General features: G+C 36.8%; 1 protein-coding gene across 2 annotated transcripts in view; it reads right to left on the bottom strand.

Moving 5' to 3' along the window:
- dok6 (docking protein 6) overlaps window positions 1–15,011 on the bottom strand; it is a 66,868-nt gene that overhangs the window by 22,457 nt on the left and 29,400 nt on the right. For both annotated transcript variants that reach the window (XM_005797921.2, XM_023326710.1), the window contains exons 2-3: window positions 7,726–7,833; window positions 817–931 (exon numbers count right to left, since the gene is read on the bottom strand). In XM_005797921.2, coding sequence (XP_005797978.2) covers window positions 817–931; window positions 7,726–7,833 — 223 coding nt within the window. The remainder of the gene's footprint in view (window positions 1–816; window positions 932–7,725; window positions 7,834–15,011) is intronic.

Here is a 15,011-nt window from a genome sequence, read left to right as displayed (position 1 = left end):
GTACTCAACAGTGTGAAAAATATCTGTATCTATATTTGGTTGGACGTCAGTTCTGTGATTTCACTACTACAGGTCAACTATGGTGTTTAAAGGCTGCAAGGAGCATTCCGCAACATTTGAAAAGTAACATGAGTGCTATTTGAAATATACTGTCATAATAAGAAATCAGGAAGCTAAAAGATATTTTTTGTGAGAAGGCAAAACAAAAATAAACCGTTCCGATTTGGATGGGGAAAGAGATCAAACCACATTCATGAATTAGATCCATATCCTTGTAAAGCCAGGGAACCTAACTCCACAAATCAGCTTAGCGGGAAATAGCACAATAAAATACATAGATTCATTTTCTTTGCCCAGCTTTAGGCTTAAATAAAGCTATTTCAACTTGCTTGGGGAGGTCTGGAGCTTCTTTGGCTTTCCACCCACGCATTGATGCAATCTCCGTTGTTACAGTGCATAACAGGGTTGAAAACACCACAAATTATGCCCAATATTGGTTTTCATATCTGCACAATGAAAATCAATATTTCAGAACCCATCTCCCAACCTCTTAATATGGCGGCAAATAAGCATCACTTGGTTAAACTCAGATCCACCATAGCCTCCATCATTTCTGTTTCTCTTTTTTGTTTTGACCCAACATGCTTCATTCTTCTACCACACTTGTTTTTGTTTTTTGTTCCCAAACCACATTTGTGGTGTATAATAGCATAACACGTCTTCAGGAGGAAAACAAAATACCTTTCTCCCCTTATTTCCTCCTACTGTGGTTGAAAGCAACTAATTAGATTTTTGCACAAAGAAAAGGACACTCACCTGATTCGCAGGCAAACGTCTTGGATGTGTCATCGCAGAAGATGATGGCGACGGCGTGCTTCTTTGTCTCCCGTGGCATCCGCGTGATGTTCTTGATGTTATGGAGCTCAGTGATCTACAGAAGTCAGGGAGAGCAGCAGCAGCAGCAGCACATGAATGAACACTGCAGCAATAACGACGCGGCTTAATTGGTATCCTCCACAGCTTTTGCTGAAAGTGCAGCGGGGACTTAATGATGATGATGTAGAGCTGTAAACTTAAACAGAGGAGGTGATCTTAAAGAACAAATCACACTAAGCAATTTTATGAGGCTTAAAAATCTAATTTGAACAGAAATCACACACGCCAGCTAGCTGCTCTACTCCTGTATGATGTTTAATATGCAGCTGCAGAAGCTTGCTGCATACAAGGCATCCTCATTGTTGCGCGTCTCCTTGAAAATACTCCAGTTAATACAGAGGAAACCAATCATAAGAATCTAAAATCACTTTACCAGGTGGCTCATAGTGAATGAAAAAAGGAGGAGATAACTTTTTTATTGAATATCACCAGCATTCACTGGACATTTCATTCAACAGCCTTCCTGCTGCTCGCCGTCTCCAGCAGATAAGGCCCATTACATTAATGTAGTCTATTGTGTTCTAACTATAGGCCTCTTGCCAAACAGTTACAAATGAATTAGCTGGGCTCATTGCCCATACAGTACAGCTTGACTGCTAAAGGTTAAAGACCCTATTGCACACACACCATATTTGGACCACACATTTCTTTGTTCGATGGGGTGACATGTAATGAATTTCTCTCTACAGTTAGGTACCCAGTGCTCAACGTTCAGGCCCAGCTGAGGGATTTCCACAAGCCTCTGGGTTTTCTTTTTTCAGACTCAAGCTACAATTTTATGTGTTTGTCCTATCCACATGTACTCAGTTTAGTACAATTCCAACTAGAAATACGTTTTTCATCTTTTCGAGATCCATTTGAACTGCTCTTTTTCGGGGTTAACTATTGATACAACAGCTCCAATGAATTTCAAAAGCAAGAATTTGAATTTTCACTAATCCACAAATAAGCTTTGTTCGTTGCAGAAACAGTGTATGTTTGGGCTCAATGTTCTGTTGCCACTCTTGACTGGGTTCAGGTTTCAGTTGTATTGTAGCCAAAAAACACATCATTGTCTCGTCTGAACCGAAATTATTTCTTCAGAAAGCATTTGTCCATATAAGAAGCAGAGAATTTATTTTGACCTTAAAGTTATTCATTTTGGAGCAGTGGCTTCTTTCCTGATTACTTCGGTTGACAATGCAAAACTTGCATTAGGACAGTGACACTCATTTCTAGTTAATGGTAGGATTTGGACTTTAGTGGTTCCTGGGTTATTGCTGAACATCTTAACCAATTTATTTTCATAAAAATAAATAAAGGTGACAGTTTGGCTGAAACATACAGTTGTGTTTTTCGGGGTATCGTTAGGTAAGTAAGGTATTATCGTTAGGTAAGTAAGGTATCACCTTGAGCTCTAAAACTGTTTCAAACCTTTTTGTAACCTACCTCGGTTCATATTGTGATAAGAAAATGTAGTCAAGTGTTTTTGGCATTTGACTTATTTCCTTTATTTAATTATTTAACTTCTTTTTTTTCATTATTTTATTTCCTGTATTCAATTTCTTTTTGTTTTCAAGGGAATCAATCTTGTGCGCAACATTGTTCTTGATATTTAGTGACTATGTAGTTCAGACGTTTTGCATAATGCTCTTCCTGCCACATAGCAAGCCTTGGCAAGAGTAAAACTGCTTGAGTTTTCAAGCAAGTATATGTTTTCATATACAGTAACTTTCAACTCAGAAAATATTTTTTGAAATGCTTTTAACAGATTATTAATGCACGATTCTCAAACTCTGCAGTCATGATTAAAATGACAGCAAGAATGACTCAGTTTGCATGTTGTCTCCATGTCTGCTTGACTTCTCCAGCTTTCCCCTGCAGTCCAATAACTTCGGTGTCAGGTGAATTGGCACTTCGAAACCGACCTTAAGAGTGAGTTTCAGTATGCGTCTCCTGTGACTGTGTTGGCCCTGTGATGGACCAGTGACCTGTCCAGGGTTACTATGTCTCTTGGATAACCTCCAGAATGATTAATGTTGTGCAGCAGTATCCTTCTGGGTGTTTTTGGGCTGTGGGATTTCAATGTCAGATGTGTGGAGAAAAAAAAACAAAACAGGGCTACAACCTGGAATCTCAAAGCACCTGTTTATTTCCAAAAGCTTTGGGGAAAAAAACAAACAAAATAAACCCATATAAAACAACTACTTTTACTGGTCTGTTTTTAAGGTGCATCAAATTCATTCGAAGTTTTCCCTCAGGTTGAGCAATGAACATTTAATTGCTACTGACCGACAAAGGAGAGAACAACTTATACAGTATATTGCAGTGAACCTGGTAACTGAAGAAAGGAGATAAAACGTTTATAAAAAACATTTATACACATTCAACAGCAAAGGAACATTTGTATTTCTTCACAATCAAAAGTCCTGGCAAACACTTTGGCAGGTGTGTGTATGGTTTCAATTGTTTCCATAATTTTCTTACTTAAATCTCATCTATCATGTGGGGTACATCATACCAATGTTATTTGCATTTTATGTGTTCCATTCGTGTAAATTATTAAAAAAAGCACCTGTAAGTTATGGGTAACAGATTAAATATGAAAAGATAAATGATCTCCTTAAAGACGCCTTTTCTGAGTTAAGAATAATTGCAAGTTTAAGACACCTAAAAACAGTGACCTTAAAAAAAACATCATGCATGCCTTCATCTCAACCTACCTGGACTATTGCAGTAGGTTTTATGCTGACATTGGACAGTTACAGATTGATCAGCTTCAATTGGTCCAAAATGCTGCAGTCCAACGTAATTAGCACACACTAAGAAGACCATTACTTCTATGCCAGCTTGTTTTTCAATGTGCAGTTTAGACTTCATTTTAGGTTTTTATTGTTCATTTTATTGTTACTTTTAAATGAGGTAGCTACATCAAGGATCCTTTAACTCTACATACTCCAATTAGACCACTAAAGTCTGTAGAATAATTGGTTGTTGTTTCCATGTCCAGGTTGAAGCATAAAGAAAACTAGTCATTTGTTTCTACAGTATTGAATAAGACAACTTCCCCTGTGCACAAGAACCTCACTTACATTACGCATTTTTAAATTCTGTTTTAAAAAAATCATTTTGTTCAACAACTTATAGAGCTCTGGAAAAAACTAAGAGACTCTGATTGTACTTTTACAGGTATATGTTTGAGTAAAATTAACATTGTTCTTTTGTTCTATGAACTACTGACAACATGTCTCCGAAATTCCACGCAAAAATTTAGCATTTATTTGCAGAAAATAAGAAATGGTCAAAATCACGAAAAAGATGCAGTGCTTTCAGACCTCAAATAATGCAGAGAAAACAAGTGTATGTTCATCTAGAAACAACAATGCTAATGTTTTAACTCAGGAAGAGTTCAGAGATCAATATTTGGTGGAATAACCATGAAGTTTTCAATGGGGTTTAACTTTTTTCCCCAGAGCTGCATGTAGAACCTAAACCTGTCAATATGTTACTAAATCTAATCACGCCTTATTGCATTATTCTTAATAGCACAAATATGCAAACTATCCACTTGTGCTCCAATGCAGCTTGACATTTTCGCAATAGCTGTCTCAAACCAGAGCTCAAGGGGCTTCCAAGACAACTCTACGGGAAGCTAAAAATATACCCAAAAATATGCAGGATCTTTCTTAAAGCATGGGCCAGTGATCTGCAGAGAGAGAATGCTGCAGAAGGAGGGAGAGAGAGAAGGAAAGGAAAGAAAAAAATGTGAATGGGAAAAAAAATTTAAATCCCTTTTGTGTTGATTGTGTAAATCAGCCACCAGTGCAGCCTATTTCCCACCCACAGCACTGCGGCGTTCAATGAAGCCCTAAGACGGGACCTTTTCTAGATCGCGGTGGCAATGCATTACCAGGTTCAGCGGTGCATGCGCGTGCCTATCGCTCACTACAGCGTGGATGTATGCAATGCCTCAGAGTGGGGCAGTTTACAGCCACACGGGTTGCTTCATGTGACAGCATGATGTAGTAAGCAGAGATGTGTCTAATTCACAATACATGACTGATATTGTGGCAGCAAATGGTGCAAACAGATTGGATCAAAACATCAAGATGGTTTGTGGCTACATCAATAGATACAGATAAAAACAAAACTGGAAAGAAAACCTCACCAATTTGCCTCATTATCACGGGAAAGAAGAAAGAACTGAATTGCCTCTCAAACTGCAGCCACAAAGTATACTCCGCAGTCCTCCATTATCTTCCCTTATCTCCTCTCATTAGGATAGAACATTGTTCATGGCGCTGCTCCTTTAAAATCATCTTCACTTACCGGGATAATGAATCATAATTGGTGCATTTCAAGGGGCTTAGGAGGTGTGGAGAGAGATATTATGTTGAGGATTACTACTTTTCAAAGAGAGGGGAAAGGCCTAAAGGGCGAGATAAAAGTCCCAAAATGTCCCTTAATAAACCCTTAACTTCATCATCTGATATCATTGGACAGAATTATAATGCAAAGATAAAAACAGGTTTCCCACTGTATGTTTAAAACAGCTTAGTGCTCCATGAAGCACAGTTGTGCTCACAATAAAAGCAGTACAAAATCAATAACCAGATCAACCTAATTTTTTGGTAGAAAATGTCTTTCCATGTGGCATATAATTTACCAATAGATGTTGTAGAGTAACAGAAAACTATCAGACCAATGAGAGCTTTCATTCCGTAAAAGCAAAAAAAAAAAAAAAAAAAAAAAACAGGTGGTGCCTTATTTAAGGAGGGAGGCAGCCAGTAGTGGTTTAATGATGGTTCATTGCTAACTGACTAAAATGAGATGTTTAAAACACTATGCTAAGGAACGGTGTGATTTAATGAAAAAGTTGATATGAGAAAGGGGAATGTGATACGGCGCTATGCTAAAATGATCCAAAATGCTTGAAAATTCAAGAGACCAACAAATGTTGAAGAAACAGGAGAACTATCATCCAATGTGCCAAAAGATATGTTTGCACGCTTTGAATAATATTGAAAGTTTGAATGCATGTTAATACTTAAAACGGTTTAATTTTGAAGAAGAATTTCTATTTATCGAGTAAATGTTTGAATTTGTAAAGAAAAATTAAGAAACAGCTATATTTTGAAAAACTGATATTTTGTTCCCTCATTTCAGCACATTTGACAGTCTCCAAGATTTGTTGATTTGGAATGGAGTAAGCCGTGTGTATTATAATTTACATGTATAGAGATAAACACTATTACAAAGAACATATAAACAAATATAAAACTAAGAATAAGTTTTTCTTGCTTGTGTTTTTCAAAGATAAATCTTAAGCTTAAATGTTTTTCTCTTGTTGGCAAGGAGGTCTCAGCTGATGTTATCACTCGACGCTAATTAATTTGAGCAGTTTGCCAAATTGCAAAATGAAACTCTTGGCTGTTGCCTGGTAATTATGCTCTGCATGTCTGTGTCAGAGGCATTTAGACTTTTTTTTTTTTTTTTGCCAGAGGCAGCTGCCTGAGGAGCTTTATGTAGTTGAGAAGACTGGGTGGACAGACAGGCATTGACATCCGACGTCCTGTTAGCACCACCTGTACCCACAGCGTGCTGCAGGGACGCAGACACTGGTAACATTAACAAAGACTCAAATAGAGACGGTTATCTAATGATGGCAACGAGCAAAAGGTCAAAGCATTTCAGAATCAATATAGATCATACTTTGTAGAATATCAATACTTAATTTCATGGCTGTGTAATTGCTACATGATGCAGCTTCCCGAATATTGAATGGATCAGCATCATCAGCATAATAGACTACACCACTCCAAACAAAACTGTAGATTTGACTGTCTGAGCTCAATAAAGTCTGGTTTGCACATTCAAAAATTATCAATAAGAAAACATATAATCTAGACAGCATGATTTACTTAGTTTTTCTTTTCTTAGAAATCACTATCTAAGGTGTACTTTATAGTATAGTTGCTTATATTGAAGTGTTGCTGTAAACAATGATTTACTTTAACCATACTATATTTTTGGTCTCTTTTTCTCTTTGATCTGTTTTTTTATTTATTTTTCTTTGGTATGTTTGGTCCAAAATATACATACTAATATGAAATAAGAAAATCATAATAATACCACTTTCATGTCCTCATGCAAAACTAAACCCATATTTTTGTAAGTAAAAAAAAGTCAATTACTTCAATTACTTGGTATTGTCACCTAGACTGCACCAGTCTAGGTGCATTGCATATTAAACATATTTGTCAATATAAGGTGACATTTTTCATGAATTTATTTCTGTTCATTTGATTATCAGCATAAAACTAATAAAATCTCAAACTTTTGTTCCTTAGGAGGGTTGCATATTGCATAAGTCCAACTTAAAATTACTGTATCCTGTAATACAGGAATGCTAAGCTTTGGCATATAAAATCACAGGAAAATCTTTGCTAAAGAAGCTGCTTTTCAAGCATAGGACGGGCAGTTAAGTGAACTGGGAAAGTGTGGCTTAACAGATATCCAAATTGATAACAGAAACTTAAAAAAAAAAAAAGAGAAAATGAAGCGATGCCCATTTAAGAGTTTAGGACAGGCTAATTAACTCGGACAGAGACATTTAACTCAGAATTTGGCAAAAATGGTTATGCTAGGTTCTTACGTTATTAAAGCTGCACAGCTTCATGCTCCAACAAAATACAAAGACGGATAACAGAACGGCGTGACAGGGATATTAGAAAAACAATAAGACAAAAAAGGGGCTATCAAGAATGAATTAAACAAATAAAACTTTCAAGACTTTGATGAGGATCTTACCTTGTGGAAACTTCTAAAGTAGGCTGCCTTTTCATCGGGATACTTTTCTAGCCTCCTGGGTCCTTTACTAGAAGCCTTTTTAAACACCAGCCAACACCTCCGGAAGATCTGACAACAAAGAGTAACACTGGCACAGTTACACAAGCAATGCACAATGATTACTGAAAAACACTAGAAAACAACAAAAAACTGGAGGCAAAACATCCACAAAACATCCACAGAGGTTGACTGTGACGACCCAACCACCAGGGAGTCTCCTTTTGTTTGTTTGTCAGGTTGGTCCTGCCATTAGAAGTAAGAGACGCACCTGGGGCCGGTGCGCCCCTCTGCTCAGTGGAGAGTTCACGCTGACCACCTCTTAGGTTTAGTTTTTGATTTGAGTTTTGCTTCGTATACATTTCTACTCCAGGAAGAAATTCTACTAGTTTCTATTTGAATTTATCTATGAATTACAGCGTTTTTTAAAAATACGTTTATGAACAAAAAGTTATACATTGACCAAATGACTCAATCATAGTTATTAAATAGTTAAGCTCAGATATAACTGTTCATACTCATCTTTAAACTGTTTATAGATGATGCCATAAAAAATGTTGTTGCGCCCAAAAAATGGCACCATTATCTGGAACCGATACCATTTCCTGATTTTGCAACAAACAGAACGCTCTCTCTGTAACATGCTCAAGCTAGCAGCAACCCACAAAAAGACACGCCACCATAGGGGAATCATTTTTGGCACCATTTTGCCTATGATAGGCCATCTTTTCTCCTGATATTCTGGGGTTTAAATATTTTTGACTAAAAATACAATAACTGATGTTAACCGCTTAGCATATTAGCTAAATATTTAAGGTCCACATTTTAATGAGAGGACATAATACTAGTGGTCACCCCCCCTTCATCAGGGTTTCCCCAAGTATATTATAAGCCTGGTGGGCCACTAGGCTTTACTTGTGTTGCCACCAGGCTAAGCATTGCTTATTTATTTAAGTTTTTCTTTTTTCAATGTTTGCATTTTTAAGACTTTATAGTTGGTGTTCAGCTATTAATCTTCCAAAAACACATAATTATCAAATGAAAATTGCAAGTTTCCTGTCAACTTTAAACATTTTTCAACTCAAAAACACAACAGGCTGCTGGATAAATAGCGACCTGAGAGCCCCAACCACCGGGCTTAGCAAGTTTTCTGGGGGAAACGTTGCTTCACAGTACTTATTAAGGCGACTCAGTGCATTGCATAAAACCTGCTGCCTGTGGCTCAATGTTACTGGTTTTCTTCTGCAAATATTATCCAGTTAACATGAGCTGAATGTAGCATTTTCATTACAGTGGTGTGAAATGGTGTGAACACACAAACAGGATCCAAAATGTCCTCGTGGGAGTGGGTTTAACAAGTAAATGTTTGTGGGGGGGTTTTTCCACTATGAACATAAATTTAGAAGAAGCTTAAATAAAAGAGCCATGCATAATTCCATCCACTGCTGAACACCCCTTCATTATGCAACTCGTGTTTAAGGGTTGGCATTTGTGGGGCTGTGATAAATGATATAATTAGACTGAACAGTAGTACAACTAAATCTTATTTTAAATTCTCTAGCCCTGCTTCAGAGGAGCGGTCCTGATCAAATTTAATTGAAGCTGACTGGAAACGAAAGACAACAAACCCCCAGCTGTCACAAGATTCAGGACTAACATGTTGCTCGAGCCTGACTGGTGCACAGACATGACATAACCTTTTCCCTGCGGAGCACCCACCTCTTCAAAACAAGGATGAAATAACCAAAACAGCTCTAACCTGACACACAGAGAAGGTGATTCAGAAAAGGTGTTTTCAAGCCTTTTCTGTGCCGCTCTGGGGCTTTTCGCTGCTACACAGAGGCAAATTCTGACAAGCAGTTGTAGACTGGAAGAGAACTGTCTAAATACCTTTGAATGCAATAAAAAGAGAACACTTTCCTTCATGTTTTTTCTTTGTCATCTTTGAACGAAAAGTTACATTTAAATATTTAGATTGTCATAAATTAATATGCTATACTTAATCTTTACTCGGATCTGTATTTACCTTTTTTTCAGCACATTGAAAATCAGGGAAATATGTCTTGAAAACTCAATAAAATCTGCTTTCTTCACTGAAGGAGGAAAAACAGATACTTTTAAAGGCAAAAATATGTGTTTAAGTGTTCAAAGTGCTTCAAAATAGGCAATTTAAACCTGAAAGCTTTGTAGAAAATACACTTTGTACAAGCATAACAACTTTATAACTTAGTTTGAACCTTAGGAAATGGGTTTCCATTTTTAGGTGCTCAGCTGCACACGCTGTTCCCGCCTGTTATGATGTAATGTGTAGCCATGCACAGAAATGCACACACACCTCAACAGCAAGTCACACATTTGACCTTTTTGACCCTGAAGATTACTGTACTTTAGTAATTACTAGACCGGTCTGGCCCATATTCTCAATGTGGCTGACACCGGTGCAGCTTGGAGTACCTGCTTCAAGATCAAACCATAAATAGGACACTCGACTGGAAATGGGTCGGCCTCAGATTTTTAGGTACACCACAGTTTTAGCCAGTCGCAGTTTCAAAAGGGCAACGTTTTTGCATCATGCAATTCTAAGAGTGTACCGTATTTTAAATGAGATGCTGCAGTCAGTGATGTTAGAGGAAAGTAAAGCTTCCTCCACCACACCAGCTGCCAGTCAATGGTGTATGACCAAAGTAGAGGAAACCACCCTTTACGTTTTTTGGTTGTTTTTTTTTTTTTTTTTTTGTTATTTTAAAAGTTATCCTGTAAGGACAAGTTCAATAATGCTTGTTTTAAGGTAACAAAAATGAAAAGAAAAACAAACAGTTGTATAGTCATGTTATGTTAGGGTACAGAAGAATCTGCTGTCTTACTGACAGACATTGTGCATTATTTACGGTTACTTCAGACAATAAAATATTAGAAAACACATTAGAATATTATAGTAATTCTATTTGGTCTTTCCTCAGTAAAACATACGTGAATTGCCAACAGCTAATCAAAATGCAGCTGCAATGCTTCTGGCAAGATTCTCCAAGCACTCCCATGTGACACCTGTATTGATCACGTTGCACTGGCTCCATGTTCTATATAGAATGAGCTTAAGCTTCTGGTTTGGATGCATAGTGACACATCTTCATAAAGTTGCAAACTAAATAGAGTATTTCACCAGCAGGTCTCAGGAACAAGGCTGCACAAAATATCACTAGTTTGTCTTTGCAGCAATATCACTGCACACAATGCATGTCGCAAAGAAATGCCTTATAACTGTCTATAACTTAACAAATCATTATCATGCATTCAGACTGTATGGGTGTCACATATTTGGTGAGACTTGTTGTTTAATGAAGCATACAATTTGGTGTAAAGTCATTAACAACTTACATTTATGTTGCAAATGCCAAAGCAGCAAACGTCGGCCAGAAGCAACTTTGTAAATAAAATCTTGTTGTTCAGATTGAAATATTAAATATCACTTATTTTCCAGTAGAAGAATATTCTACTTTCTGTCTGGGATCAATGTTTGGCAACAACCCAAAGACTTTTGAATTATTTACTTGTCACAAGTCTTACATCAACATTTACCAGTTTTGTTGTTTATCACAAGTTTATTTCTTTACTGTCTATTTGTATATTTCAAGAAAAAGCTACTTATTTTGTTTGACTAAAAATAAATATATATTTACTCATTTACTTCTTAAAATTTCTATTAGTAAACTCATCTACCTACTGAAGGGTAGGTACCTAAGCAGAGAACAAAGCTAAATATATGAACTTGAGGCTCTCAATTTACCTTTACATAGATGCAATAGCAGTAATCTTAGCTGTATTTCTGTCTTTTTAAGCAAGCACCTATTTCCTGTATGTATAACTAAGGTTACCAAAATCTGTTTTATATTGTCCCATGCCTACAAAAACGTGAATGTCGAAACCTATTATTTTGATATTGGTTTCGATCCATGTGCAGAACTCTTCAGACAGTCATATGTTTGGCTACTTTATTATTCTCACGGCTAACTGAAGCAGAACAGTACAGTTGAGAGGCAGAATAAGTATGAATGGCGCAAACCAGCGGGTCCTCGGCGGTTCTCTGTCTTTAATAGTAGAAAGCTTTCTATTTCCAGGTGGAGACAGTTGCTATCACTCTGTCTGATGTATGATTGCCCTGGGCTGCATGGTTGTGCTGGGAAACCATGGCTGGACGATTAATTTGTTTACCCAGCTGGTGTACTCTATAAAAGGCCCACTGAGTTGAACTTGGCACTTTGCAGTAAATGACTAAAGTGGATCCCTAGATTCTTATTGGTCTGCTTAATGGGTCTCAATTCTAGTTAGGTGTTGCACAGGCCCATAATAAGCAGCACATAATAAAAATGCCTTGTAGTATACCATCTACTTTGTTGTAATGTACTGCCAATAACTCTTCTCTCCATAATTATAACGCCCCAAGGAATTAAAGAAACAAGTTGAGGTGACCTCCATTTATCTTTACTCTAGTTTCTATAAACAGACACCAAAACTGCTTACTTAATAAAAGCACACATATGTGACTCTCTAATGGACAAAACTACATTCGAAACTTTAAAACAACCAAATTAAAAGTAGCCACAATTCCCTTTTGGAGGCTTGAGTCAAACCAAGGCTCGATGCCTACAAAGTAATTAAGCTAAATAGCGTTTGGATTAAGTAACAATACAGTGGCACAAAAGCTGAGATAGCTTCTGCATAATAAGAACAAGGGAGTATGAATAGAAAGGACTTAATTTTCCTTGTTCCATAGTTGCAAGTGCTTTGTCAATGCAGCCCTATTCTCCAGCTGCGGGTTGGGTCCTATTCAGTGACACTTCTACACTGATTGTAATTACACACGGGGAAAAGGAGTCTCTTTATTGGGTTGGTGTGACTCATGATGCCACAAGGGTGAAAAACATACTGTTTGGCTATGCAAGTCAATTTACTAGTACAAGAAAGAAACTATGGGATGATGAAGAAAGGGACAGAGAAAATAAGCCTCCAAGATTAAACCTTTCCTCGAGTTTATATGTGGTGATATTCAATTGTATATCCGTCTCTATGAACTGTCGCATGCCTGCAAATAAGCACACAGTGTATATTACTTCCATGAGGTTGTCAGAGAAGATGCATCAATAAAAAGAATAGCAGCCTTTGAATTTGCTCAATTTGAATTGAACAAATTCAAATTGAGCAAATTGAATTTGTTCAATTCAAATTGAGCCTTTACATGGATCTCATATGCACAGTCTCTGAATTCAAGTAATTTCAACAACTCTGAAAAAGCCATCTGCCCTATCTTACCCAAGCAAATATGGGTAAGAACTGAGTGGTAATACAACACGAAGGTATACAGAGGTTATTAAAAATGGAATGATATTTCTCTTATGGTCATTAAACACGGCTATATTCAATGTCAGTCAAGCAATGATTTGTTTAAATTCATTACATTTGTTCTTTCTTGTGTCTTGAAACTGTATTTCCTCTCAACTTTTTTCTCACACCACTTCTTTTGGTATCATTTGCTCTAACCTCTTGTTAGAGCAAGTGATACCACAGCAGCGAGTCTGATTCACAAGTGTATGCGATCGGCAAAAGTTCAATATGTGAAAAGTTCAATATGTGGCAACGTTCTGTAATTATGTTTATGTTCAGTTGAATAAAAGTTCTAGACTGTTTTAATTTTAATACCCAATCAAGACAAGAACAAGTTGCTGCATTCATGAGGTTACATTGCAGAGGTTATAGGAGAACAAGAAAACAACGCAAGCTAAAATAAAAAAAATAAAACTCTGCATTAGGTAGCCATGAAAACATTAATGCATGTGAGGCAGAGGAACAAACAAAGGTAAAAAAAAAATCAGTGTGGAGTGAAAATTTGAGAGAGACTGTAACACATGGAGAAGAAAATGGTAGGGGTGTTTGCAAATGTGTAGCCATCTTAAAGAAGGTGTTTCGCTTGAAATATGCAGCCGGGTGAAGAGACGAAGAACAGCTTACATGCACTTTAAAGGATGAAGCCACATCCCTGAATAGCAATTTGAAAGAAACATCAATTAAGAAGCTTTATAACTTGTTATTTTGTAAGATCTTGTGATACAGGACCCCGCTACTCTGCTACTGCTACGCCACTTTTAGAAGACAGGAAAGCTTTACTTTGGTCCACAACTATGAGTACCATTTTGCTAAATTATAGACCAAACATTTCAATAGGTGGGACATCTATCTTTGCAAGACAACCAGTTGGAGAAAAACAGTTTGTCTGACTGGACCTGCTGAGTAACGAGAAGTCACAACAGAAAAGCTTGCAGACTTGACCTGGCAAGTGACTCAACACAGTAGCACACACCCAGATAGGAGGAGAAGGTATTTAGTTTAACTCACACTGAAAACCAGCAGCCAATCCAAGCTGTTTCTTTATCTGATGTTCTCCCATAGGACAGTTAAACAAAAGCTATTGATCCAAGTATACATACTGTTGTCTTAACTTTGTCTATTTTTTTTAATCTAAGCTTTGGATCAAAGTTTAAGGCAGGTTGGTGCTTAAAATTTAAGTATTTTTTTTCCAATCAACTTTAATTCATTTAAGAATGCTAGTACATTCCCAGTATTAGCAGTGAGAAATCATCATTCTTAAATTTATTGTCTGTCAATTAGAAGGTAATAAAATAATCAGAGGTAAGTATGTGTACATTTTTGTAATTTACCTGAAGGAAATAGCTGAAAATAAAAGTAAAGTTCTTGCTTCTTCTTTGTGCTTAAAATGGACACAGTTGCATTCTCACACCTACTGATCCTAACAAATATACTTGTACAATTCCACGACAAAAATTTATGAAGCCAGGCCTTATTGCAAGATTCTCAGTGCTTTTGAAAGAAAAAGCCTCCACAAAATTTCGCGGATCCCCCACCAAACTTATTCTTAGTTTGCCTCAAACCCCTAAAAACTCATTGCATGTTTGATATCAAAAAAGTTGAATATCAGTTTTATCTGACCAAAGTTTAAAAAGTGCATTTATTATATTTATTTAAAATAAATTGTCAATTAGACTTTACTAAGAGTAATTTTTCTTTTCTTGTGATGTTTGTCCTGCAAAAGACATTTTCTCAAATTTAATGTTGGATATTTTTAAGATTTTCTGCATGAAATTATGCCACAGCAGTAAAGGAGTTTGTTTAAAGGAGTTTTTCACATTTGCCAAGGTTGGCAATAAATGTGGCTGCCACTGAGTGTACTTAAGAACAGA

Source organism: Xiphophorus maculatus, chromosome 21 (assembly GCF_002775205.1).
Source record: "Xiphophorus maculatus strain JP 163 A chromosome 21, X_maculatus-5.0-male, whole genome shotgun sequence".
Taxonomy (NCBI): domain Eukaryota; kingdom Metazoa; phylum Chordata; class Actinopteri; order Cyprinodontiformes; family Poeciliidae; genus Xiphophorus; species Xiphophorus maculatus.
This window is presented reverse-complemented; position numbering and strand designations above follow the sequence as displayed.